Genomic DNA, 25868 nt, shown 5'->3' with positions numbered 1-25868 from the left:
GGTCCTGGCTCATGGACTATGGAGAGCACATGTTGAAAATGACTTGTAGAATTCGAGATTTCTAGAGCTTCGGGAAATTTTGAACATTTCCCGACACGAAAATTTCACGACTTTGTCGGGAAAAGGCGAATTTTTCCCGTCCCGAATGTCGGGATTAAAGAAATTTCCCGTCCCGACCAAAAAAAATCTATGCCGCACGTCCCTAAAAACAAATACAAAACAGTAACGATGTCCAAAGTCGACAAGAAAATGCTGACAGGGACAGTTAAAAGAAGAAGAAGAATGACGTATGTTTGCACGAGGCGACAATACGAAAACTGGCCTGGCAGCACTGGAAAGATAAAATTTTGGCGCAAAAGCAAGTGCGGTGTGGAACGTCGTTTGGTTGTCAATTATTGTGTGTTTTTTTATTTCGTTGAATGCCACCTTTCCGATAAAAAGTTATGTTTATAGTATTTTAAAGTTTTTCTGTGTGCACCATACCTGTAAGTATAGCATAAAAATACGTCAAATCTTTGAATGAAATGACCATGTAGTCATGTAATTCTTTTTTATTCTGCAGTAGTAGTGTGGAGAAGTTGTAACTGCTGGTTCCAGTGTACTGATTAGTTTTTTAGTTTTAATAGAGGCGGCTGATGGTCTGCATGTGAGAAACTCCTGCCGATTAATTGCGTGGTCGGGGCCAATTCTGACCATGGCGACTGTAGTCTGCGAGTTACAAACAAAACGTTCATGAAGTACATGCTCTTCACAAATCCATGTTCAAGTGGGGAACGTCGCTGCCTTGCAATGAAGGGGTCCCGGGTTCGATGCCCGGTCGAGGCACATTGAACAATTGCACAACACTTCAAACTGTAGGTCTATTCCCGATTAGCCTTTCTGTGCATAAAGTGGACTTAAAACAACAATTCAAGTGGGTGTACAGAGTGTTAAGGGTATCCAGTACATATACCATTGCATCATTTCAGATATTTTTATGAAGCTTTCATCAGACAATGATTTTAAAGTGCCCTTTTGCCTCTTTTGCCTCTTGCCCCACTTTTCACAAAATACGTGCTACATGGTTCTACACTCAGGTTTATTTTAAGCCAGCGACTATTTTCAGCAGGTGCTGAGAACAGCATATGTGGCGATTTTCACCAGCAAAATAATTACCTGAATCATACCATAACATTGTCTTTTATCTTATTTTATTACGTTCATTGCCATTGTTGATGAACTTACTGCTAGAAGTTATTTTAAATTAAAAATGGGTGTGACTACTACTGTCACCAGGTAGTGAGAATAGCAGAAAGTACATGATCAGTTGTTGTGAGGTATTTACCGAAGTAATTTTAATGCTAATAGCCCTAAACCTGATCTGTCTAACGAAAATAATGTCTTTTGTTTTACATTAACGAGTACTTACTGTTGTTCCTTATTTCCCACAAACCATCCACGGGTAGTCCCAAAAACCATTGTCATTAGCCCAAAAATTCACGATAGCCCCATGAACCATCACGGGGACGAGGTATGCATACTAGGTTAAGTTAGGCCTGTTAAGTTAGGTTCCATTAGCACTCCTTTCATTCAATTTAGCATATACGGACAATATCGGTTTTCTCGATGAAAGAAAATACACGGAATTCTTTTAATTTTAACCTTCCACGTCATGCATTCCACTTCTTTCTTCAAGATTCAGTGTTGAATTACAAATTCCACGGCATCTTCCACACCTGGCAACAACTTCACGACGCATCCTCGACACGTCATCTTGTAAAAGCAGCAATAGCGCGTATTGTGCTCTCGTGCAGAAAGCAAATGGCAGCAGCAGCAATAGCACGTTGGAAATAGATTTTTGTAGAAAACCACATGCATTCGCATTAAAATGGATCAAAATTACATTCCCGAACATCAACAACGCTGCAGAAAATGATTTGCGTGAGTACTTTCTCCTGTAAATTTGAAGAAATCCGTCTCTGGTATAGTAAAGTGTTACCGCAGCACCAGTCCATATGAGAATACCGTGCGGTATTTTTCCAACTCCATGGGTTGCCAAAAAAAAGTACTTGTCTCCTGCACAAAAATAAACCTGCATCCATCTAACAGTCCAGTTTAAAATCTAGCTAGCTTCACCAACTGGTGAAAATTGTCACTCCCTTATTTTAATGTGTAACTAACTTCCAATTTCAGTTTGAACATTTGTGAAAATAGCCTTTCAATTAGAAACATTTTTTGGTGCTGGTGACCCTCCATACATTCGTGAGAAAGTTGGAAATTTTGACTCCATACAAGGGTTTATATAATATTTGAAACAATTTTTATTAATAAATTTTTATTGACAAACATTAGCTGTGGTAATAAACGTGGATACTATTATAGAGTTCTGATTATATTCCGAACAACATCACAATATTGCTTATAGCTATTAATAACTATGTTAACTATGAATAATGTTTATTCAAAAGTTTGATATTAAGCTATTAATGTCTGACAGTCAAATTATTTCACAATCTCTTCTATTTGGTGTATTAGAGATACTGATTTTTTCAATGGATTATATGGTGAATCACTAATTTGTTTAATTTGTTCATTCTGTTTGGGACTGGCATGGAATTTTTTTACTGTACAATAAAATTGCATATTTGTGAAGTGAAACATTTTCGTTAAGAGATAGTTCAGTGTGACCATAACAACATGTGATGGTAACAGTTATGAAATCAAAATCGGTTATTGTGCTTGGAAAATAAAATTTGAGCAGTTTCTTGGTTCAAATCATCTTTAATAGTTTTCATTATCAAGTGAACATAGAATATCAAAACTAAACTAAACTGTTTCAATTCCTTATATTCGATTATTTGTATTTTGCAAATAATCATCCCAGAGTATTTTCCATATTTTATATTGTAACATATTCCAGTGAAGGAGAATGCAGGTAGTTCGTCGAAAGAGAGAAACTAGAAGAGTAGTTGGAGAATTAGGCAACCTTTATCCTCATGATGTGCAGTTATTTACTCTGCCACCTATATCAACAATTTCCTTATCTGAATTTGAGGAATATGCTTTGGAAAGGTTGAAAGGTGAGTTGTACAAGGGTAATTAATTCCATGTCAAATCAACCACTCCCCACTCTCGCCTGCCATAGCCATTTTTTTTATGGAGAACTTTGAACATGAAGCGTTCCGCACAGCTCCATTGAAACCCACTGCCTTCTACAGATACGTCGACGAATCTTTCGTCGTCTGGCCACACGGTAAAGAAACTCTTCAGCCATTCCTAGATCATCTAAACAATCAACACCCGAATATAAAGTTTGCCATGGAGACTGAGAAGAACAACAGCCTGCCGTTCCTGGATATTCTCATCAGACGCAAGCCAGACGGATCCTTGGGACACAGTGTATACCGGAAACAGACTCTCACCGATCTGTATCTCAATGCCAATAGTTTTCACCACCCATCTCAACGAGCTACAGTCCTCTCTATTTTATTTCACCGGGCCATCTCCATCATCGACACTGAGCATTTATCAGAAGAAATACATCATCTTCGCACAGCTTTCAAACAGAACGGGTACTCGGAACATCAACATGACATTAAAACTAGTACTGGACAAGAAGACCAGCACACCAGGGAATCCGAACACACCAGGGGACACGGACAAAGCTGACCAGAAGTAGCCATCCTTCCTTACACCGGTAATCTCTCCGGAGTTATCAGCCAAATTCTAAAGAAACATAACATTAAAACCATTCACAAATCACCTCCGAAGATCAGAAGCCTACTACGCAACCCCAAGGATGAGTTAGGACTCAAGACACCGGAAGTCTACCGTATTACCTGCAAATTCGGGAAAGCATACATTGGGCAAACGGGTAGGACAATAGAACAGTGCTGTAAATAACATGAAAGCTCCATCAAGTATTTCCACCCTGAAAAGTCGGAACTAGCAGAACATTCAATCAACAAGGGACATAGACCAGATTTCAGCAACACAGAAATCATAGCCAAAACTTCAAACTACTGGGACCGTTTTATCAAGGAAGCAATAGCCATTTATGAAGAAAAAGACAATCTTAATCGCGACACGGGGCTTGAATTGGACCCAACCTTCTTAGCGTTAGTTAACCAGAAATACGCACGTAGCAGACACACCACTCGGTTGGTCCCCATCTTCACCGGGATCCTCCCTCCATGAACGTATATACACCGGGTTGACATTCAGAACTGCACTTCTACCCTGAAGATGAGAGTGATGTTAGCTCTTGAAAGCTTGGAATGATTTCCACACCTCACCTGGTTGATAGCCCGAGTGAATCTGTTCATAACTTGGTAGTTGTAATTGCTACAATTATGAAACATCAATTTGAATGAACGACATTATTTAAGTAAGGCACAACAACCCCTCCCTTGAGAAAAACAATGGTAGAAGTTCAACAAGGGAAGTGTAGGGGGCTCCGAAATTTATTCTCGCTCCGGGTGCAGAAATCTCTAGCTACGGCTCTGCTTATGGTGAGTCTCCAGTGAGTAAGAAGAAACTGAAGTGTTTGAAAACGTATTTCAGAAAAAAGATAAAGAAAGTAAGAAATACTTATACCCAATCCCTTTTTAATGCAGAAGGTGATAAAGATGAAGAATGCCACTGTAGCAATTCAGAATCATAAAATCTTTGAGCAACTTAAAACTGCAAATAAGAGGGAAAGGTTCATGATTTCTATTTTGCCCAAAAGTTTGTCATGTGAAAAAATTGAAAAGGAGTTTGATGTTAGTAATTACATAGCAAGGAAAGCTAAGAAAACTTGTCGAAGAGAAGCGAATTTTGTCCTCACTTGACCTCAGACCTGGAAAAACTTGACCAGAAGAAACAGCCTCATTAGCTAAAGATTTTTACTACAGTAATGAAGTTAGCAGGCAAATGCCTAACAAGAGGAGCTATATTTCCGTGAGGGACACAGATGGTAAACGTATCCACATTAAAAATAAAGAGAGATTGATCCTGGGAAATCTGAGAGAAATATTCAGACTTATTACATCTAAATACCCGCTACTTAAGATTGGGTTTTCATAATAGCAAGAGCCAGTGGTACCCACACTGTACGTGTTTGTACCACTCATCAAAATGTTAAATTAATGATAGTTGGAGTGATGAATTTGCTTCTGTATTTAAAATGTGGTAAGGTATGCAAAATATGTTAACTTAAATCATCACATGATCTTGATAGGAATTCACTTTTCATATGATACCAAAGAGATACCACCTTGAAATTTTGACTGAACCTTCAGTAGATGTGTACCGATATGTGTAAAACTTTTGAAAATTTCATTTTTTGGAAACCTTAAAATAAAATTTTGAAACAACTTTTTTGCAAAAAGCCAAGCATGTTGTGTATCAAATAAAAGTCCTCTTCATAAGCTTTAAAATGAGACCATGCCCAGCCCTGTAGTTGAGACAGGTCTCTTGCAAATTCTATTTAAAATTCCAGCGGTGAGCAGTTTTTGGACAATTTTCAAAATTCAATAACTCATAAACCGGCAACATGAAAAATATTAAAAAAATATTTTCTATATTTCAGATGATAAGAAATGTGTATACCAAAAATTCATCAAATCCATGACATCAAATTTCAAAATTTATTTTTTCTTGGTTGATTTGACATGGAATTACCCATAAATAAAAAAAAAATATTGTGTGGCCAAAGTGAGTACATGGAAGTTTATACACACTATGTCATTTTAAATTTTTTTAGAGAATTATGCATACCATTTTTAACATGTTATTCTGCAAGTATGAGTTGAAAGTGTGTTTGCATGTAGTGTATTCAAATATTTATAGATACATTCTTAAATCGATAATGGTTCGGATTGTTTTAGGATTTTTTTTCAAATTCTCCTAGTTGGAAGACTAATTATCATAGAATTTTGGCAATCATTGTCACATTTGCATTTAAGGACTTTATTTTAATGCTAAGAGAACCAAACCTGGTCTGCCTAACCTAACTACAAAAGCATATTTTGAACAAAATCTTAAGTAATCGCTAATACTGAATATAATTAAAATGAAAATTGGAAATATTTGGTATGTGAATTTTAACATTTGGACTCATGAAATACAAAGGCTGTCACAGAGAAGGTGAGACTAATTCTTGTATAGGAAAACAGCGACCTCCATTGGCTAGCAAATGTACTAGGGTGAAAATTTGGTTCATTAGCTGCCGATTGAGACCAAAATGAGCGCAATAGGTCAAAATGTCGTGACTGCGTAGCTGTTAAAAGACAAGCATGTACATGGACCCCTCCAAGAATCATTAAAATGAAACAAAAAAATTACAAACCACAAAATTTTTATTCAGAATCAGCCATATCGAGTAGACGTACATCATTTTCAAAATAGGCACCATTGACAGCTAAGCAAGCGTCCATACGCTCCTGCCACTTTGTGATTGTCTTTGAAAATTCGTCGTCAGGTAGCGAACTGAAGAAAACTTGCACTGCGGTGATCACTTCTTTGTTCGTCATGAAATGACAACCATGTAAAGCGGCCTTTAAAAGAGGAAATAGCCAAAAGTCTCAGGGTGCAAGGTCCGGGATGTATGCTGGATGCAGCAAAACTTCTATTTTTCTCTTTGTCGCGTAATCCTGAAAAGCCCGCGCGATATGCGGGCGTGCGTTATCGTGGTGCAATCTGACTGAGTTCTTCAAATGCGGCCTCTTTTTTGCTACGTGCTGGCGCAGAGTCTTAATGACTCTTTGGTAATACTGTGGCTCTACTCAGTCTGTCTTGATCGGCATATGCCTGTTGAAACATTGCATATGTTTGCGCAGCACGTTTCCCTAAACGCCAACAAAATTTTATGGCATGTCGCTGTTCATCTTGAATACTCATCGTGAAAAGCAATGTTATACACAAAAACCTGGAGGGGTAAACGAAACATATTCCACGTAAATCAACACAGCTGCTCACTAACGTGGTTTCACCAGTAGCGGCTCGTGCCTAAAATAACAGGTGAAGAAGTATATTTATAGGCAATGAAAAACAAATAGTAAGTGCCAGTGCCCCCCCCCCCCCCAATTTAAAACGTCTTTTTTGTCTTCATCCGTCCATCTGGAAAATGGTGTCTGCAACAAATTACACACTAAGTCATTTACTGGGTTCATTGTAGAAACCACAGCTCAACACATGAACACAACACACGATAGGAAACGCGAAACACACACGCGGAACAAGATCTCGCGAGAACGCAAAGATTTTGCCACAACCACTGGATGCAATGTTTTCTCCGACGAGAGAACTGCTTCATCTAGAAGGCGACACCCGTTCAAGGCCAACGCTAGGTGACGTCACCGTTGCCATGACAACCGGCTAAGTTTTCCGCAACCTGGCGGTGTTTGCTCTTGGTTTGGGACGAACTCTTCACGTGCGTAGCGCCGAGCGGCGTGTTAGTTGAGTATTATCGTGTGCGTTCTGCTGGGAAATAGTTTAATTTAACAAGCAAATGAAAAATGTCAATATTAATTTGAAAATTAGGTGAAAACATCTGCACTTGTTGCACTTGGCCAACCGCCACTGGGTTTCACAACATGTGACAACTTGCTACGGAAACGGAATGAGTCATCCTACACGTTCCGACTAGTGCCGAAACCATAGGCAGTGTTGCCAAGCCAGGAAAAAATCTGTTTCACCTTCTCTGCCACAGCCTTTGTATGATCCAATATAAAATTATGAATGCTCATGTAAATCGAAATTGTTCATTCCTGACTTGAATGTGATTGAAATTGGTTTTGAAAAAACAAACTCAAAAAAAAGAAAAAAAACAACCAGTTGCTTCAGTGGAAGTACCATTAGCTCTGCCAAGCAGTGTTTGCTAGATGTTTACTCAAGTTGTTCACTCTTCATTAGTGCTCAAAGTGAGGGGGATGCAAGCATATGGTATCCCCAGCTAGCAAAATTTGTGCGAAACATCCCCTCCTTCAGTTAATTCCAAGGATCGACCAAACATCCCGTCAGCTAACATTTTCCACTTCAAGGGCTGCTTTTCATTATTTGTTACTATTTCTAACTGTTTATGAAAATTTATTCACTTTTTATTTTATTTATTTTTGTTATGGCAATCTGACATGGGGTAAAACTGGGTTGAGCAGATTGTAATGCCTACATGAGCTATGACTATTACAGTAATGGTCCCAGGCTAATAAATTTATACTTTTGTAATTTGTGAAACTTAATACAGATTCACAATTCATAAAACAATTTATTTTTTAAGTCAAATTTGATGTAGTTCTTACTTAGAACAAGCTGCCTCCTTGACACAGAATATGGAATTCAGGTTGTGTAGTTTTTCTATTACCTGATGAATCATTTCCAAGTTTTGACGTTTCTGTTTTTTTCGTAGTCTTGAGAATCATAGAACGTGCAAACCTTAAAGGTGTTGCAAAATATTCCGATGACTGGGCGAGCACAATCAAAAATGAAATGATGAGTCAAGGGCTCAAAGCATATCATAAATTGGTAAGTATGTCTTTTGATAACTGTAAAGTTAAGATTTTACTGATTGTCTGTTTAGTTTGTGTTAATAAAAGTTTACATTGATACATTTCTAATATCACTGGCTTTTTACTTTATCTTGCATATAATATAGATTCTTCCACTTTACACTGCATGTATTCTCACAAGATGATTGATTTTGAGAATTTCATTTACTGTACAATTAATATGAAAAACGTGATTGACTTTGTCTACTGTTGAGCTTTTGAAAGAATTTTAGAAGTAATTTTTCATACTGAGCTATAGAGTGTCTGATGAGATAACCATTTCAGAAAATGAAGAATGAAATTTTCCAGTGACTTGTGGGCTTATTTTACACAAGAGTATTATGTAGTAATGTATTCATTTGGGGGATAGATACAAACCTATCTTCATGTACTGCCTCCTTCACAGATGATACTCAGTGTAAACCAGTGATCCATACAAGACAGAAGATAATGGCACACCATGTTATGACCTTTCTTTTTAATTAATTTTAGTTACAGAAAATATTCTTTCTCTGTTCAGTCATGTCTCATATTGAAGACCAAATTCTCTTTTTTCAGTGTTTTGGTGGTGGCAAGGGAATGGGAGATTCTGAACAAGCCTATGCCATCCGGAAGAGAGATCACATTTCACATTATCTCCTTCGTCTTGTGTACTGCAGATCCGAAGACCTGCGCCGTTGGTTTATTTCCAGGGAACTAGATCTTTTCCGTTTGAAGTTCCATGAAATGTCACAAGATGCTGTGAAAGAATTTCTGGAAATTAACAAACTTGACTATTCACCAGTAAGTTTTGACAATACTTGAAGATATGTTTGGTGATCTTCAGAATATCATAAATTTTAAAATTTTTGATCGAGGATATACGTGACACAAAATTGTAAAGATTTTAGTGTATGTGTCCATTAACAGCTTGTTTTTTCAGTGGAACTGTGCAAGATAGATGTAATTTTTTTCTTGGTACATGAAACTGTAGGAAGCAAATACATATCCAATAGAGCGATATGCTAAAATACACTGGAATGACGTGTTTGCGGAAAGTAAGCTTATACCTCTTTGTACCCTGTTTTGATTTGTATATCAGCATACTTCACAATAAATGTATTCTTGGGGTTGAATAGAAAAGAAACAAATATCCAACTAAATGTGCAACAAGGGTTAAAACCACATGATTCTTCGTCATTTTTCAAAATCTGTCACCAGATGCATGCTTGCATGTTTTCAATTTATAATTCTTGCATTCCCATTACGTATTACATCAGAAATTAGTTGGAAATAATAAAGCATTAATTGCTATTATTTAATTCATTTCTTAAAACTTTTCCTGATTGTCTGGTCTGACCTTTATCAGTAATATACCCACATATGCCAACAACCTCTAAAATTTAATTATGATCATTGTAACTCTTGTAAATATAATTATACCTAGATTGAAAATTTTGAATAAACCACTTACCTGCATGCTGGATATTTTCATAAGAGGATGAGGAATACGTATGTGAAGAACTTAGTGTTTAAAACAGTTGAAACTTTGAGAATGTAATCCTGGCATATACTAAAACTAGTATCTTTCAAGTACAGATATATTCCTGGATTTCAGATGGTCCCAACATAGCAAAATGTAATAAAATTTCCATTGATTTTACATTTTCCCGCCTTTTAATTTTTTTCAGCTTGGTCCCCAGAAATATGTAAAATCGAGATTCAACTGTATTTACTTCCAAGGAAAGTAGGCTACCGAAATTATATTTATTACAACATGCTGCTGTTTGAAGTTTTTTTTTTCATGTCCGTAAATCATGAGTTGAATTTTTGTCTAGCAAATGGACCTGTAATACTCTCTGTACTGTAGTGCTTTCTCTCTGCTGGTGCTCAAGAGCTACTAACTATTGGGAAAGTGTACATGAGAGGGACATGTTTAAATACTGAGAGAACTACACAACTAGCCTAATGATGTCAGGATGTCTATCATCCTCACAAATACCAGGTACAAAAAATAAACACAGTGAATGTAACTTTAATGTTTGTGTAAAAACTATCCCCCAAGCTACACAATTATGTAAATAAAAATAGCATACGTGCACTCCTTAATACTTTGCTAAAGTGATCCATATTAGAGTACTGCATTGAACCACTTTCGCTCGCTGAAACTCAATCGAATCTCCCACGCCCGAGTGTGATGTGCTCGAATGTATAGAATATCAAATATCATTTCAATGAGAGAATAATCGTACAAATACATGTGTAAAATTCCTGCTGGTAGTTTCACCCCATAATCATCTATTAATTTTCATATATTGCTATGTAATGGTAAGATGATGATGACTAGGCTATGTTCACTTCAGTTTCAATTTCACTGCATCTTTCACTTCACGATCCATATTTCAAGGCCCACTACGTCAGAAAAATTACGTTTACACGTGAACTACTGTGCTTTGGGCCTATGCCGATAGTTTGCCTATTCCAGCGTTATTTACTCAAGCTAACAATCGATTCCGTAAGCCATTTAGCGTCATCCGTGCAAACTATTAGATCGAGCAAAAAGGCAGCACTCTAATCCATGTACACTGAAATGAATTTACCGGTATATGCTTCTCAAAGTTATGGACTTCATGAAGGTAAATTACCTGCATGTATGCAATAATCTGTCCCTTAGTTATCACTTCTTGACAAAATATTTTTCTATAACTTTGAAATACCAATGTGAAATTTACTGGTACCGATAGTCTAAATATATCAGTACAGAAGTGACAAATGTTCCAGGGAGAACCTGGTTGACTATTTTCTTAAATATATATGGTCATGAAAACATTTGTTATGTTTGGAAAACATGCTGTGGATTCAGATATTTACTTGACAAAATCAGGACATGTAAATCATTTTTGTATGTTTCTAAGAATAAGAACAACATGGAAGAATTGCTTACTCAAGTACAGACTATCTATATTGGTCATTAAATTTATCGCTATTGATCAATGTAGTCATATTGGATTGTACTAAAATTCCCGATAATTTTACTGATTCAATATTTCTGTAAAATTAGAGCAAGCTTTGACAATTTTGTTAAGTAAATGGGAAAATAACTGTTTTCCCACAGGCAAAGCTATTACCATCAGCTGATTATTTAGGGTGTGAATGAGTCATTCAGATACCCAATAGAACATTTTTTATTAGCATATTTCTAACATGGCAAATTTTTATTGAACCAGTTGCAGTAAATTTTGTGTCTGTATTCATCCATCCTTAATTTTTATGCAATTATTGTCCAAAATTGGTACTTCATTGATTATTTGGGAGCTTGTGACCATGCTTTTTTTTAAATTAATTAAACCATAAAGTTTTAATTTTATCCAAAAATATATGGAACTGACACACATTTTCCATTGAATATAGATACCCAATGAAGAGAAGGAAAGTCTGATGGATAAGTTCTACAATTCAGCTCCTGTGCTGCTTCGATCAAAGCTTGAAACTCAAAACTACTACAAAGTACCATTTCTACACGTCCTGGATCTCGTTCGCACAAGAAAGGTTTACCTTAAATCTGGGTATGCGTACATTCCCGACTCTGACTTTGTTTGTGTTCTTGTGTCCATATTCAGGTCGGAAATGGCACGTGCGCTAGTGGTAAGTGAAATCTTTTGTATCTAAGTTCTTCTTACAGCTTCACATAACTACTTTTTATACATGGAAAATACTATATGGTTATTTTGAGTGGTTTTTATTTTTTCTTCTTCATGCTTTTGCAGGATGAAACATCGCAAGAGAAATATTTGGTCTAGGAATTAATTTGTGCGCCTGGACAAGAGATGGCGTAATGAGCGTATCGTCCCACAGTTCCGTGTAGCCACACATGCATTGAAAACTCCTGTCAGCACGCATGGTTCGTAGTATAGGGCAGTTGATTGACGCGTCAACAACAGCATTTTGTAGTCAACTGAACATGGCGCAGTTCGTGCCAGATAAAGTGTTTTTGCGGGGTGTTCTGCTTCATTACTTTAACATGCAGAAAAGTGCTACCGAAAGTCATCGTATTTTGGTGGAAGTGTATGGTGACCATGCGCTAGCTGAGCGAACGTGTCAGAAGTGGTTTGCACGGTTTAGAAGTGGTGATTTCGGCCTGGAAGACCAAGAGCGACCTGGACAGCCAAAAAAATTTAAGACTAAGAATTGAGAGCATTGCTCGATCAGGATTCGTGTCAAACGCAGGAAGAACTTGCAGAAGCATTAGGCGTTGATCAAACAACAGTTTCCAAACACCTCAAAGCCATGGGAATGATTCAAAAGATGTCACATTGGGTTCCACATGAATTGAAAGACAGAGACGTTGAAAGACGAAAAACCATTTGCGAATTGCTGCTTCAAAGACCGAAAAGAAAGGGGTTTTTGCATCGCATTGTTACTGGCGATGAGAAGTGGATCCATTACGAGAACCCGAAACGAAAAAAGGCCTGGGTGAAGCCAGGTGAACCAGGTCCATCACAACCGAAACGAGATATTCACTGTGCAAAGGTTATGCTGTGCATATGGTGGGATATGAAAGGTGTGGTGTACTATGAGCTGCTGCAACCGGGTGAAACTATTAATGGAGAACGTTATCGACGACAATTAATGCGTTTGAAGCAAGCTCTGGCCAGGAAACGACCAGAATGGGAGAACAGATATGATAAACTTATTTTTCAACATGATAACGCTCGCCCACATGTCGCAAAACCGGTCAAAACCTATTTAGAAAATGTCGGATGGGAAGTTTTACCCCACCCGCCGTATTCACCAGACGTTGCTCCTTCGGAGTACTACTTGTTTGATTGCATGAATAACCATTTGATTGGACAGCGGTTCACTTCTTCAGAAGATATCGAAAAATGGGTCTCTGACTGGATCGCTTCAAAGGATGAGGACTTCTTTCGCCACGGAATCCGTAACTTGCCTGACAGATGGGCGAAAGTGGTGGCTCACGATGGACAATATTTTTCTTAAGGTATTTATGTATTTTGTGTTTGAACTACAGCTTCAATGTGTGCGTAACAACCGCACGAATTAATTCCTAGACCAAATATAATAAAAATCATTTCCAATAACCAGAAATCTTGTGTGTTCATTTTTTAGTATGTACTTGTTCTGTTTGCATATTTCTGTTACAAATGCATAATATTGATCATCATTATGCCAAATGAGCATTTCAGTGTTATGTCATATGTGAATGTATGAACATTTTAAAGGAAATGTGGTAGACTGGTATGCTACAGTTCCAATGAAATACTTTATATTAACATTTATATAAATATTTAAACAACTTTAAATTGGTAGTGTTCAGTGTTGGTGAAAATCTGTAAGAGTATCAGTTAAGCAGTATTAAAGTACAGTGGTCTGTTTTTAATTCAAACTGAAATGCGACATGAAAAGATGTTTGAATTATCCAAAATTTAAATTAAGAAAACTTGCATTATTGAAAAAAATCAATAAAACAAAACTACTCTACTACAAATAATTCTTGAAGCCTTCCTGATGGCGAATAATGAAAGGTTTTCTCGGGACACCAACCAGGTGATTTCCGGATAGGCTTCCGAGAACTAACTAATGTCACTCTCATCTTCAGGGATTGAAGTGCAGAGATGTCAGGGTATGGTTATATGCATTTGGTAAGGGAGGGTTACGGTGTAGGTGGTGGGCCAATGAGGTGCCGTCTCTACGATGTCCGTGCTCCCCGTGCGACTGTCGCTAACCAGGCTGTGTCCAGTTTGAGTCTTGCGTCGAGATTTTCCTTTCCCAGTGGATGACTATTGCTTCTTAAATGATTTGGTCCTATTAATTTGATGACTTATTAAACTTGGTGGTTGTGAAGTCAATTCTATGGCCCTCCTGGATGGAATGTTCTGCTAACCCTGATTTTTCAGGATGAAAATTCTTGATGTAGCTTCTTGCATGTTCTTTGCAGCGTTGTCCGATTGTCCTCTCAGTTTGTCCAATGTAGACTTTACCGCAGGCACATATGATACAGTAAACCCTGGGTGTCTTCTGTCCTAGGTTGTCTTTAGGGTTTCGAAGGCAGCTTCTGACTTTCTCTACTGCAGTGGAAACAAAAGTAATGAACATGCAGTTTGTCTTACTGTAAAACTTGCGTATTTTGTGTGTGGTCCTAGTGTAAGCCAGTGAAGGGTGCAAACCAGCAATTGGAAACTTTCTCTTCCTAGGGCTGTCTCTGGATCCGAAGCTGCCTTCGAATTATCCAAATAAAGGTTCAAAAGTTCGAATTATATATAAATTTTTAACATTGGTTTCAATAGGAATTTTAAGGGGAATAAACTGTTCGAATTACTGAATAATTCTAATTGTTGAAGTTCGAATTGAAAAAAGTTCACTGTATATGCTAGAATACCGTATTTACTCGTGTATAATGCGCACCCTGGTTTTTGATGGGTAAAAGTTACAAAGAATTATATCTTGTATATAATGCACAGTACAATCCTGTTTCAAGAAATGGCTATCTTAGTTGTACGTCGTAAAGCTGTTGCTATGCTGATCAAGAGTGAATAACATCATACCTATTCAATGAATCACCTGTTGCTATATGGACCAAGAGGAGAATATCCTCTTGTGTAAACCCATGCCACCTCCCCCCTCTCCGTCCACTGTGTTTAGCATTCCAAAGCTTTCACTCTTTAACCACCTTATTCATTATTTATTTATTTATTTATTTAATTGTAGTTGTCTCCAACAGAGAAAGCTTCTCCAATTATGGGAGACTTGCATACAGTTTAAATATACATACATAATTAATAATATATAAAAACACACATACACACAAATAAAGAGATACTTCACACAAATAGATATTTACAAGACAAAACAATACAAAGCCATACCTATACTCATAGTAAATGGTAACAATATACCTCACCCATGATATATATACATGCTTAGAAATCCCTAAATGTCTGCCCTTACAAGACAATAATTTCTATAATTTCTTGCGCAAACCATAATGATTGAAATTTTGTCTTGCAAACATTCAGGGAATACAAAACAATACAAAGCCCTACATACACTCATAGTAAATGATAACAAATAAATACCTCACCTATAACATATATTTATATTCAGAAATCCCAAATATTTGCACTTATAAGACAATAATTTCTATAATTTCTTGTGTAAAACATAATGATTGCAACTTTGTTCTATAAATATTCAGGGAATATGAAAAGTCTAACTCATTATCTATCATTGATAACTTATTGTACAAATCTAACATTTGCTGTAACGGAGAGTTTTGATACTTCTTAGTTTTAGCCATTTGACAATTCAGCAAGTTTCTATTTCGAAGATGACAACATGTAGTATTAAAGGATATTTTGCTTAAAATTTGAGCATTATCAATAAGGCCATTAATTATTTTATACAAAAATAGCTGTTGCATAAAAATTCTCCTTGACCTTAATGATGGCATGTCGATTTCTCGTTGAAGTGTATTGGTAGATAACATTTTAACATTACAATTCTTACCATGTTTTTTGGAATACAAATAACGTTGAAAGCATTTTTGTATTTGTTCTATTTTTTCTATATATATTTTAGCTATTGGTGACCAGATTATAGATGCATATTCCAAGGTAGTCCTAACCATTGCATTGTATAATAACGTGATTGCGTCCAAATCCTTTAAATATTTTAACATTCTAATTACAAAACCTAATTTTTTGTATGCAATATTTACCATTTGTATTATATGAGTTGAGTACGAGAGATCCTTATGTAATAGTAGAAAGTGAGATCGAAATTACGTTATGGAATTGCAGTGCTCGGGAAGTTATTTTCTATTATTTCTCACCCAACAAATACTGCTGATATGCATTCCATGTGATGGAAGGTACATGCTCGAATTCCGCCGGAGTTGCCTGTTTTTTTTTTTTTTTGGTCTCGCAGAACTTTCCATTACAAAGTGAAAAATCTTGTGAAATGGCCTTCAAACTTTTATAATTGGTTTTGCTCATTCCTTTTTTACTTTTTCTATAATAACTTCAAAATATACTTTTTCCGTGACTAATGTAACATTTATACGAGACACATTCAGGACCTTCAAACTAGCAGTTAGCAGCACAAGATTTCTTCCATTAAGGAATTTACACACTTCATATATATATATATTATTATTTGGCCAGTAATACATTTTAATTATTGTTTTCTTTTTCCTTATGTTTTCTTTCATCCAAAGCACCATAGAAATCAGAATGTTCCTTCATTTTGTGATGAACTTATTTCAACCGCATTTCACATTAGGGTAAAAATACAGTGAAGCACATCCCTCATCGCTAATTGCCTGAAACTCACAGGGACAAGTTTCCAGTAATTCAAAACCATGGAGTTTAATGGGGAAAAACATAGTGGAGCCCCACTCATCGCAAGATGTTCCCAGTATCAAACATGGTTTGATTTTGGGTCCCTTGTTTGAAGTGGAAGGCTCAGTGATTGGTCCACTCAAGGTCACTTCTTCCTTTTTTGGAAGACACCCTCCTTTTTCCCCACTTTTTTTTGACAGATTTGTAGTTTGCAAGCTTGTGCGATGGCGGTCAATATGCCCGTCCCGACAGCTGGTTCATTCATTATATCCTGACCTTTTTATGGTTCGATTAGCAAGGTTCCTTGTGCCGCACTGTGTTTTTACCCTTAGTGTCCTTATCTTGAATGGAATACTGTTGCCATATTTAGAAACTGCAGGATTTAAGCTTTACAACGTTATATGTCATGATAGGGTTCAGTAAACATGAAAAATCAATGCAAGTGTCCCAAAATCATGGAACGACCCTGTACGGTTTCGTGTGGATGTCTGAATTATTCCGTGCATAATACGCACCACAGTTTATGGGAGCAAAAGTTTTGGAAAAAAGTGTGCATTATACATGAGTAAATACGGTATATGGTACAATTATAGTGACAGGGCCCTTGTTTTCTTTCAGGTAACTTGCCGTAGCTTACCAAACATGGAGGAAGATGAAAGACTGGTGAAAGTGCTAAGAGATATGGATTCTCGGTACACAGGCCAGGACTACTCAAAGAATGTTGATAGAGCAGCTGTTCAAATAGAGAATCTTGACCATGTAAGTGTTATGGTTCACATTCTCATGTCCATATTGTATTGCACGAGGGACAATCTACCACCAACATTAGTTTTTTGTCAATCCAAGAGAAAAGTGCTTTTGTATGTTACTGTTTAATGTAATCCACACAGACATTAAGAACTTTGTCCGTGCTGTACCTTTGCCAAAGCTGGAAAGATTCGAAAGTTTCTAGGTGCAAGGTCAGGACTGAAGGCATGCCCATCACAGAATAACCGGCATCATTGTCCCAGTGAAGAAATCCAATGGTTATTTCATCAGTTCAACTTTCTTCATAATTCATCGTTGCAGTTAAAATTGAACAGGATAAACAAGAGATAAGCATGACTTACAATAGCCTTTTCACTTGATTATTTTCTTTTTCTTTACAAAACAAATGTCATGGAGTTTTACATACAGTTGATTATTTGTTGCTTTTTTAAAAATATATATATTGCAGAAAAATTTTCTAGACAGGTTTTGACCTTGAAAATAATATACAAAATAAGTGTGCATACTTACACTGGCACTCTACAAAAATCATTCATTTATGGTACAGCATAGTGAATTTTTGTTTTGAACTCCATGCAAACTCAGACTTTTATAAATTAATAATTGCAGCTTTCTCGCAGTTCGTATCCTCTGTGCATGCGGCAGCTGCATGAGAAGTTGCGAGAGATTCACCACCTAAGGCACGGAGGTCGTATGCAGTACGGCTTGTTCTTGAAAGCCATCGGACTCACCTTAGAAGATGCAATGAAGTTCTGGAGGTCAGAATTCACAAAGGCTATGGATGTGGACAAGGTAATACCACTCCATAAAAATTACTGCTAATAGTTTTATATGTTATAATAGTGTATATTTGCAGGTTTATTATGTCAACTAATGAGAATAGTTAGTAGTCAGGACGGATATGGATTTTTTTGCCAATAATAAGGATATAAATGCTGATATAAAATTTAGTCTAATGTAAAATTACATATACGTACTGATACTTCATTGTTGTAGCAATTTTAACTCACTCACTCTGGCATTCCTAAACCTGAAGGTTTATTTCCATTTCCCAATTCTGAGCAAGATATTCCATTATTTATCCTGAAATGTGTCTTGCCTCCAGTAGCATTGTATCTTGAAGACTTTCCTTTTGCAAAAATTGGTGTAAATTATTTGTTAAAAAAATAAAATATGACTTCCTTGCAAATTTTCTACTGGTCAACACATTATTGAACACCATGGCATGAAATGTTATATTCACTGTTCCTAGCTAAGGTGCTGTATCTATATACTGAGCCATTCAGAGCACACAAATAAAAACATATTATTGTGAGTATGTGTTAAGCCCTAAAAGATTAAATCACTGCACTGCATAAATTTTATATATATATTTTTTTTTTGTTACCCAAACATTTAAAATTCATTAACACCATCTGAATTATAATTTCAGTTTGAGAAACATCATTCGTACAACATTCGCCACAACTACGGTCAAGAGGGGAAACGTGTCAACTACACTCCTTACAGCTGCATGAAGATCATTGGAGGGAGCGTTGGGGCTGGCGATTATCATGGTTGCCCTTTTAGACATAACGACGCACAAATCTTACGGCAACAGCTTTTGCGATATCATTTGTCTCAAGGGGGTAAGTGATAGTGTTGCAATTGTTACCATCATGAAAATAAGTGACATATGTGGCAGACTGATGGTCTTGCCATGAAAGGTTTCAGGTTTGAGTCCCATCATGGGCGTGTGTGTTTGTTACCCTTCATCTTCGTTTTGATTAGCCTAAAGAGGGAATGAATGAATGTAATGAAAAGATAGGGTAAAGACACCCAATCAATATGCTGATTATATATTATTATTTATAATATAGAAAACATATTCAATTATTCTGTTGAGTTAATTTAACGGCCAAGTCTGCTGCCACGTGCGTGTCAGCAGTAAGAATAAGCATCAAATTTACTCCTGCCACGTAATTCGTCTGCTAAGAGGATATTACAAATCTTAAGAACAAATGAAGTTGAGAAAAATGCAAGTTTATGACCAGTGGGAATGAATGTACACGTAATTTAGAACTTTTTTTTTTAGAAAGCATTTAGAGATATTATTCCATGCTAACAGAACCTAACCTAACTATGAGAGCATTTAGGTTTATTATTAGAAGAATGCTAAGGGACCTAATCTTAAAACATTTTTGTGTAAGTAATCGCTAAAACTTCACAGTATGTGTTACAGACGTAATTGCATACATAGCATGATGAAATCACGATAAAACAAAGACAGTCTGCTGCCACGTGCATCTCTCTTTTGAGGTTACAGCAGATAAAGAACGTGGCATCAGACACTACCTAAATTAAATATAGCCTTTTTTGTATATTTTTTATTTGAAGGCAGTAGCTGAATAAAGAATTATTTAATATATTGTAACCTCACACCTTTTGGTAGTTTCGATCCTGCTTTAAACTGTAGCTTCAGTTGCAATTAGTCGGTTGTACTCCATGGTGCTTCTAAGAAATGAGATGTGTTGTGGGGAGGATAAAGTGTTTTATTTCTGACTGAATTAGCTTCGTAAAATAGCTTGTGGCTGGATCAGGGATCAAACTTTGATTTTTGTTATTTGATGCCAGTGCCGTACCGCTGAAAGTTTTATTCAGTAAATAGTAAAATGATTAATGTCAACATTTATACCTTTAACAGGAATTGAATCAGTCACACGAATAGACAGAAGTGTTTTCTGCACCGTGGAATTTGTTGTTTGAGGAAAAACATGCCGATTGTTTTGCTGTTCCTGTAGCATTTCGTTTTTGTTGGATACAATGTTGTTTGTGTGGCAGATTCATTTGGAATTTTTTGAATCCACCTGGGGAACTACATTAGGGATGGGAAAGGAATGTGTTACAACACTAGGCAATTGATCTCACTTTGAGCTGACATTCTCTGTCATTTGGGACTGCCCAAAGAAGCTTTGTAATGTTTAACCTTTTTAGAACCACTTACTTTTTTAAAACCTAGAAGTAATGCTTATCATCTCCTGTGTGTGCCAAATTGTAAGGTAAAAATGTTTATTCCTTTCGTGCATCTGATGAAGAACCCAGTTTGGTTTGAGAATTCTGATCGTGATTAGAAGTATGTATCTTTATGTTAGTCACTTTACTATTTATATTGTTACAGTCTAAGATTTCCATCCCAGGGCAATTCCCTGGAGACTTACCAGATTTCCAGATCTATCCTAGAGACCAATGAGCAACATTGCAAGATTTTAAAATGAATATATGAGGGTGATTAAAAAAGTAAGGTAACAAGACCTCTCACATGTATCATATCCCTCCTGTTCTCCGAATATCCTGCAAAGCGCGAAGCAGAAGAGCACAGCTTTATCACACAGCCTTTAGATGGTGCATATGTTGAGTCAGGCCCTCGCAATGTCAGTTGGAAGATTGCTGCAGTCACGGAAACATTGTCACGCGTGGAAGTGCGTAGTGTTGTCAGATTTTTGAGTCTAAAGGTCACCTCACCAACAGTAATTAATCGTCAACTGTTTGAGGTGTACAGTGCTAATGTACTCGTAATGTCACGGAAACAGGTATGGGTTTGGTGCACCGAGTTCGATAATGGCAGGCCAGTTGTGCAAGATGAGCAACGATTTGGTCGGCCAAGCACATTTGACTTAGCGATATTGCTAAGGAACTCAACATCTCAGTAGGCATCGTTCATGAGCAACTGGGCTACCGAAAGATGTGTTCATGCTGGGTGCTAAGGCAATTCGCTGAAGGCCACAAAGCCACTAGGATGGGATTCTCTCATGTGGACATCCTCCCTACATCCCTGACCTGGCAGCCAGTGATTTCCATCTCTTCGGACCACTGAAGAACCACCTGGGTGGTAGGCGATTGACAAGCAATATGGAAGTTCAGAAAGCCTTCATTACATGACTTGACAGATTTATTCTATGCCGGCATTTGATGCCTTGGTATACCATACTGTTGGAACAAATGTTTGGACAAACATTGTGACTATGTTGAAAAGTAATGTGTATCAGTATATCTGCCTGTGAAATAAGGTTTGTCCATGAGAGCTATTGTTACATTACTTTTTGAATCTCCCTCGTGTCTATTCAGGTTATTAATTCAAGAGCAACTGTGAGCATCCTAATGGGAGCAGGTACTAAGTTCGGGTGTCTGAATTGAGCTACGATGGCTGGCCTGCTGACAGACCCTGGCTTGAATTTCACCGCAGGGCCACCAGAGTCATGGGATCCAAGGCAGGGTCTGTCTGGAGGCCCGGCACTGACACTCAACCTTCGGACATGTGACATGAAGTTTACCTTATTAAATTTATTTATTGTTTTCAAAATTGATCTGCATTTGGTGATTACACTGGAATAAATTAATCTAATTTTTTATTCATGAAGTCCAATTACTACACAAATTTAAAATGCTTTGCATTTTTTTTTTTTTTTTTTAAAGAATTGGGTGGATAATTTTTGGAATGTAGAAGCTGACCATCTTTCACCTTAGTTACATATTTGTCCAATTCCAGCAATTGAAGAAGTCATGGATTACGTAAAGCGGGGACATTTCCAGCTGGCTTGCCAGAAGTATTTTGAGATAACGCACAAAAGCACTCCTGATTCTGGCATCAACCATCCAAACCAGTACTTTGATGAGAGCCAGAAGATTCTCACAGGAAAGGCACCTCCAAAACCTAAAGCTGTGTATAAAACTGAATCAGGTAGGTGATTTCATACATTATACAGTTCCTCCTTCAGAAATACTTTATTCGCTTCAGTAGTCCTACATTACTAACACCACCTTATTAATACTGAAGCTTAGTGAAGGAAGTATATGTCAGTTTGACTTTCTTCTTAACTGCTCCAGCTCAGGCTCTTTACTTTTCCTCAGTTTCTTTAGTCTTGTTCTTTCCTATTTGTAGAAGACAGCCATAATCCCCCCCTTCCTCCCCAGCCAATGGCATGTCCTTCCCAGATTGTTATGATACCCATAAAGAATTTAATTATGACAAAGCATGTTATCTTTACTTAACCTACCATACCCAAATTCGTCCTTTTCTTCATTCTAGTAGCAAAAGTGACTTGGAACCAACTAAAGTAAATGAATAACTCAAGGAAATATATTCCGATTCCCCCACCTCATCGCACATGGTGCCAAGGTGGAATTTTTTTTGCATGTATTTTATAAAATATATCCATGTTCAATTTCTGTTATTGTAAGGACCCCTCCTCCCAAAATTTCAATGGTTTGGTCCATATCATCCTTCCCTGGGGCACCCCTGGTCATAGTACTGCATTCTGTTACATTCTTACATTCATTCATTCTCAATCTTACACCTTGCTGTAACTTTTTGCTGTTTGCATCCTGGGTAATTTGTTTGATGTACTCCACCCTGGCCCTTATTAAAAAAAAAAAAATCTTTCTATTTTTTCCATTATTTGTCCTGAGATGTCTCTTGCCTCCAGTAATAGCACATCTTTGAAGACTTTCCTGTTGCAAAAATTGGTGTAAATTACTTGTTATAAAAAGAAATATGGACATTCTGTCCTTTAAATTCACAAGCAGGCATTGATTGAAAATTATCAGCTGCACCTTTGCACAGATTCCCCCCCCCCCCCTTTTTCAGAATGTGTCCTCATGCAATTTCTATTACATTGTATTACAAGTAGATATTTCATTCCAGTGCCAATCAGCCATCCAGGACCAAAAGAGAACATGGAAGACATGTGGCTAAGCGATGACTTTGATTTACAAGCAATTGAAGATGGTATCAAAGACAACAAAAACAATTAACAAAACACTTCCAGAATTAATCTGGATCTGCTAGTGAATTTGATTGTGTTTACAAATACCATGGGAACAAAGTTGTCTAATCTTTTGTAATTCATTTTGTACAGTTAACGTACACATTGCGCAGTAAGCTGAAATATTTATGGAATACTTTGATTATATTGGAAAACATATGTTGTACATAGTTATTTTCCATTTATAAATATTACATTGTAACATAGAATAAGATCTCATTAGGAGAATAAGTTCTGATTTAACACAGAAATGGGAATTTTGTGTACAGTTTTTTCTGCACTTGCTGCTGTGGAACTGAAGAGTTTATCGCAAGTGCGCGATCTTAAATGTGTTCAATTTAATAAAATAGCTTTAAGTTTCTTGAGGAAAATGGTAAAAGAATATATTTTTATTAAACTATAGTGTAATTTATAATTTTGTGTATTTAATTTTTGTGCATTGAAGAACTGTTCACTGACATATGTATGAATCTTGTAAAACTGCTACTCTGTTGGTAGCATTTTAGAGTAATAAAAAAATGAAATTCCATGAAAACATATTCTTCATTGAGTATATTGCTTCACTTCTTGAAAAACTTCAGTCAAAATTTAAAAAATATATTTTATGATATACAGTGGAACCTCAATTTTATGTTCCCCGGTTTTACATTTTTGTGCATTATAAATTCAATCTTCATGGTCCCAATAAAGCAAAATGCTATAAAGTTTTCCCAGATTTTACATTCTCCTGCATTGTGAAGTTCTTTCAACTTGGTCTCTTGGAAAACGTAAAACCGAGGTTGCACTGTATATTTAGGATAGGAACAACACAAGAGCAATTTTGCTTGCAACTGAACGTTCAAAATCAAGCTTGAATATGAAGTTCTTGCCGATACCAATAAGTTATTCGACCAGTCTCATGTGAAATACAAATGTTCCACAATTAACTTCTATGGAGTTGCTTCAGGGAAATAAAATGTTAGATATTTACTTTACAAAACCTGTGTATATTCATTGAAAAATATATCAATATGCCCAAGTTTGTTGTAAATTGAAGGCTATTTATAAAAATTTTGGATGGGTAAATTATCAACAATATGTCTATATCAGTTGAGATTACCAGTTAATCTGTCCTATCCCTCCTCATCCATATTAATTGCAATGCAGTGTTCACATATCATCTTAAAGTATTTATATTTTTCTTTACTTATTAGTGGTTGTCAGTTTGTGCCTTAGTATCTCACCTAAGTATAGTACTTTAATCTCAGCTTCAGGTGTATAGACAAGTGCAATCATAGGTAACATTATATTTATACTTCCAGAGTTAAATTTCAACTTTTGATCATACAGTTAATGTAGAATATGTAAGTTTGGGTGAGAGTGTTTGCTACAGTACAAGAAATTACCTTCATATTTTACCAAGTTTTTTGAAATTTTTACTCACCTTCAGAGTATAGAGAAGAAGCATGAGTATATATTTTTTCCATATATTTTTTGAAAAGATGTGAAGCTAGCATACACCATTGCTTCTTTGCATATTTTCAGTAGACCTCACAATTTGTATGTGTGATTTTATATTTCTTTGTCTCGATTGTTGAGTTTGCAATTACTCATAGGTTCAGTGGCTCTATTAATAATAATAATATAATAATAATGTGCGAGTGAGTGAGAACTTGTGTATCGGAAATTAAAGCAAGAAAAATTTAATATCCCAAAAAATGTAGTCTAATGTCTCTAGCTCTGCAAATACAAGTTTCCATGCTCTGTCATCTTAAAAACACTAAATCTTCACAGGAAAAAGAATCAAATGTGGGAGCTGGGGATATACTGGACCCAAATTGCTTTCACATTAAATTTATAAATTCAAGATAAAAGATCAGGCTAAATCAATTTTCTAATCTTCATCGGGGATCTAATTTGGCAGACAGAATGCTTCAAAAGTTGGAATTCAAACACCTGGAGGACCACAATGGGAAGTGATCAACAATTCATATGCCAGAATGCCAGCATTAATAATTAAGTAAAAGTTATGAAGCAGTTTAATGCTCTTCGCTGTTCAATATTATCTAGTGGACAAGAATGCAGGTATGTAATATTTCAAATGTATGAATTTTTATGATGGTAAGAATGAGTTCAAACTGTCCCAAATTAATCATGTCCACCTGTTTCAGATTTAGCTCGGATCATTGGCAGGCCACTTCTGAAAATATGGATCAAAGAGAAGATCCACGTCGCTTTTCTGCCACTTTCGGCTAATTGCGATGATGAGGATGGGTGATGATATGATGAAACTGATGAAGGGACAATTACATAGAATGCCCATGCACAGACTGGTATTCGAACCCAGGACCCCTGGAGTTGTAGTGTGATGTGATAAGCACTCCGGCCCGGTGGTGGGTGAAATGTTGGGAGTATTAGATGTGACCACCATTGCTATGAAAGTATTGCAGTAGTCTACATGCTCTAGGAATAGTAAA

General features: G+C 36.6%; 1 protein-coding gene across 1 annotated transcript; it reads left to right on the top strand.

Annotated features, from left to right (window-relative positions):
- The first annotated feature begins 330 nt into the window (after positions 1–330).
- LOC146001588 (DNA primase large subunit-like) lies at positions 331–24005 on the top strand. Its single transcript, XM_083139089.1, has 10 exons — positions 331–485; positions 2900–3059; positions 8369–8484; positions 9066–9290; positions 11898–12131; positions 17462–17602; positions 18221–18403; positions 19044–19239; positions 22137–22328; positions 23292–24005. Exons 2-10 carry the CDS (start codon positions 2909–2911, stop codon positions 23399–23401), a joined length of 1548 nt encoding a protein of 515 aa, XP_082995215.1. The 5' UTR covers positions 331–485; positions 2900–2908; the 3' UTR covers positions 23402–24005.
- Positions 24006–25868: the final 1863 nt, after the last annotated feature.

Source organism: Lepisma saccharinum, chromosome 17 (genome assembly GCF_977018435.1).
Source record: "Lepisma saccharinum chromosome 17, izLepSacc3.1, whole genome shotgun sequence".
Taxonomy (NCBI): domain Eukaryota; kingdom Metazoa; phylum Arthropoda; class Insecta; order Zygentoma; family Lepismatidae; genus Lepisma; species Lepisma saccharinum.
The sequence above is the reverse complement of the archived record's forward strand: the minus strand, read 5'-3'. Positions and strand labels throughout refer to the sequence as shown.

Coding starts and splice junctions, on each gene's coding strand:
- LOC146001588 (XM_083139089.1), top strand. CDS start 2,909: ATGCAGGTAGTTCGTCGAAAGAGAGAAACTAGAAGAGTAGTTGGAGAA. Junction 3,060..8,368: donor TGCTTTGGAAAGGTTGAAAG/GTGAGTTGTACA, acceptor TTTTTTTCGTAG/TCTTGAGAATCATAGAACGT. Junction 17,603..18,220: donor AAATAGAGAATCTTGACCAT/GTAAGTGTTATG, acceptor TAATAATTGCAG/CTTTCTCGCAGTTCGTATCC.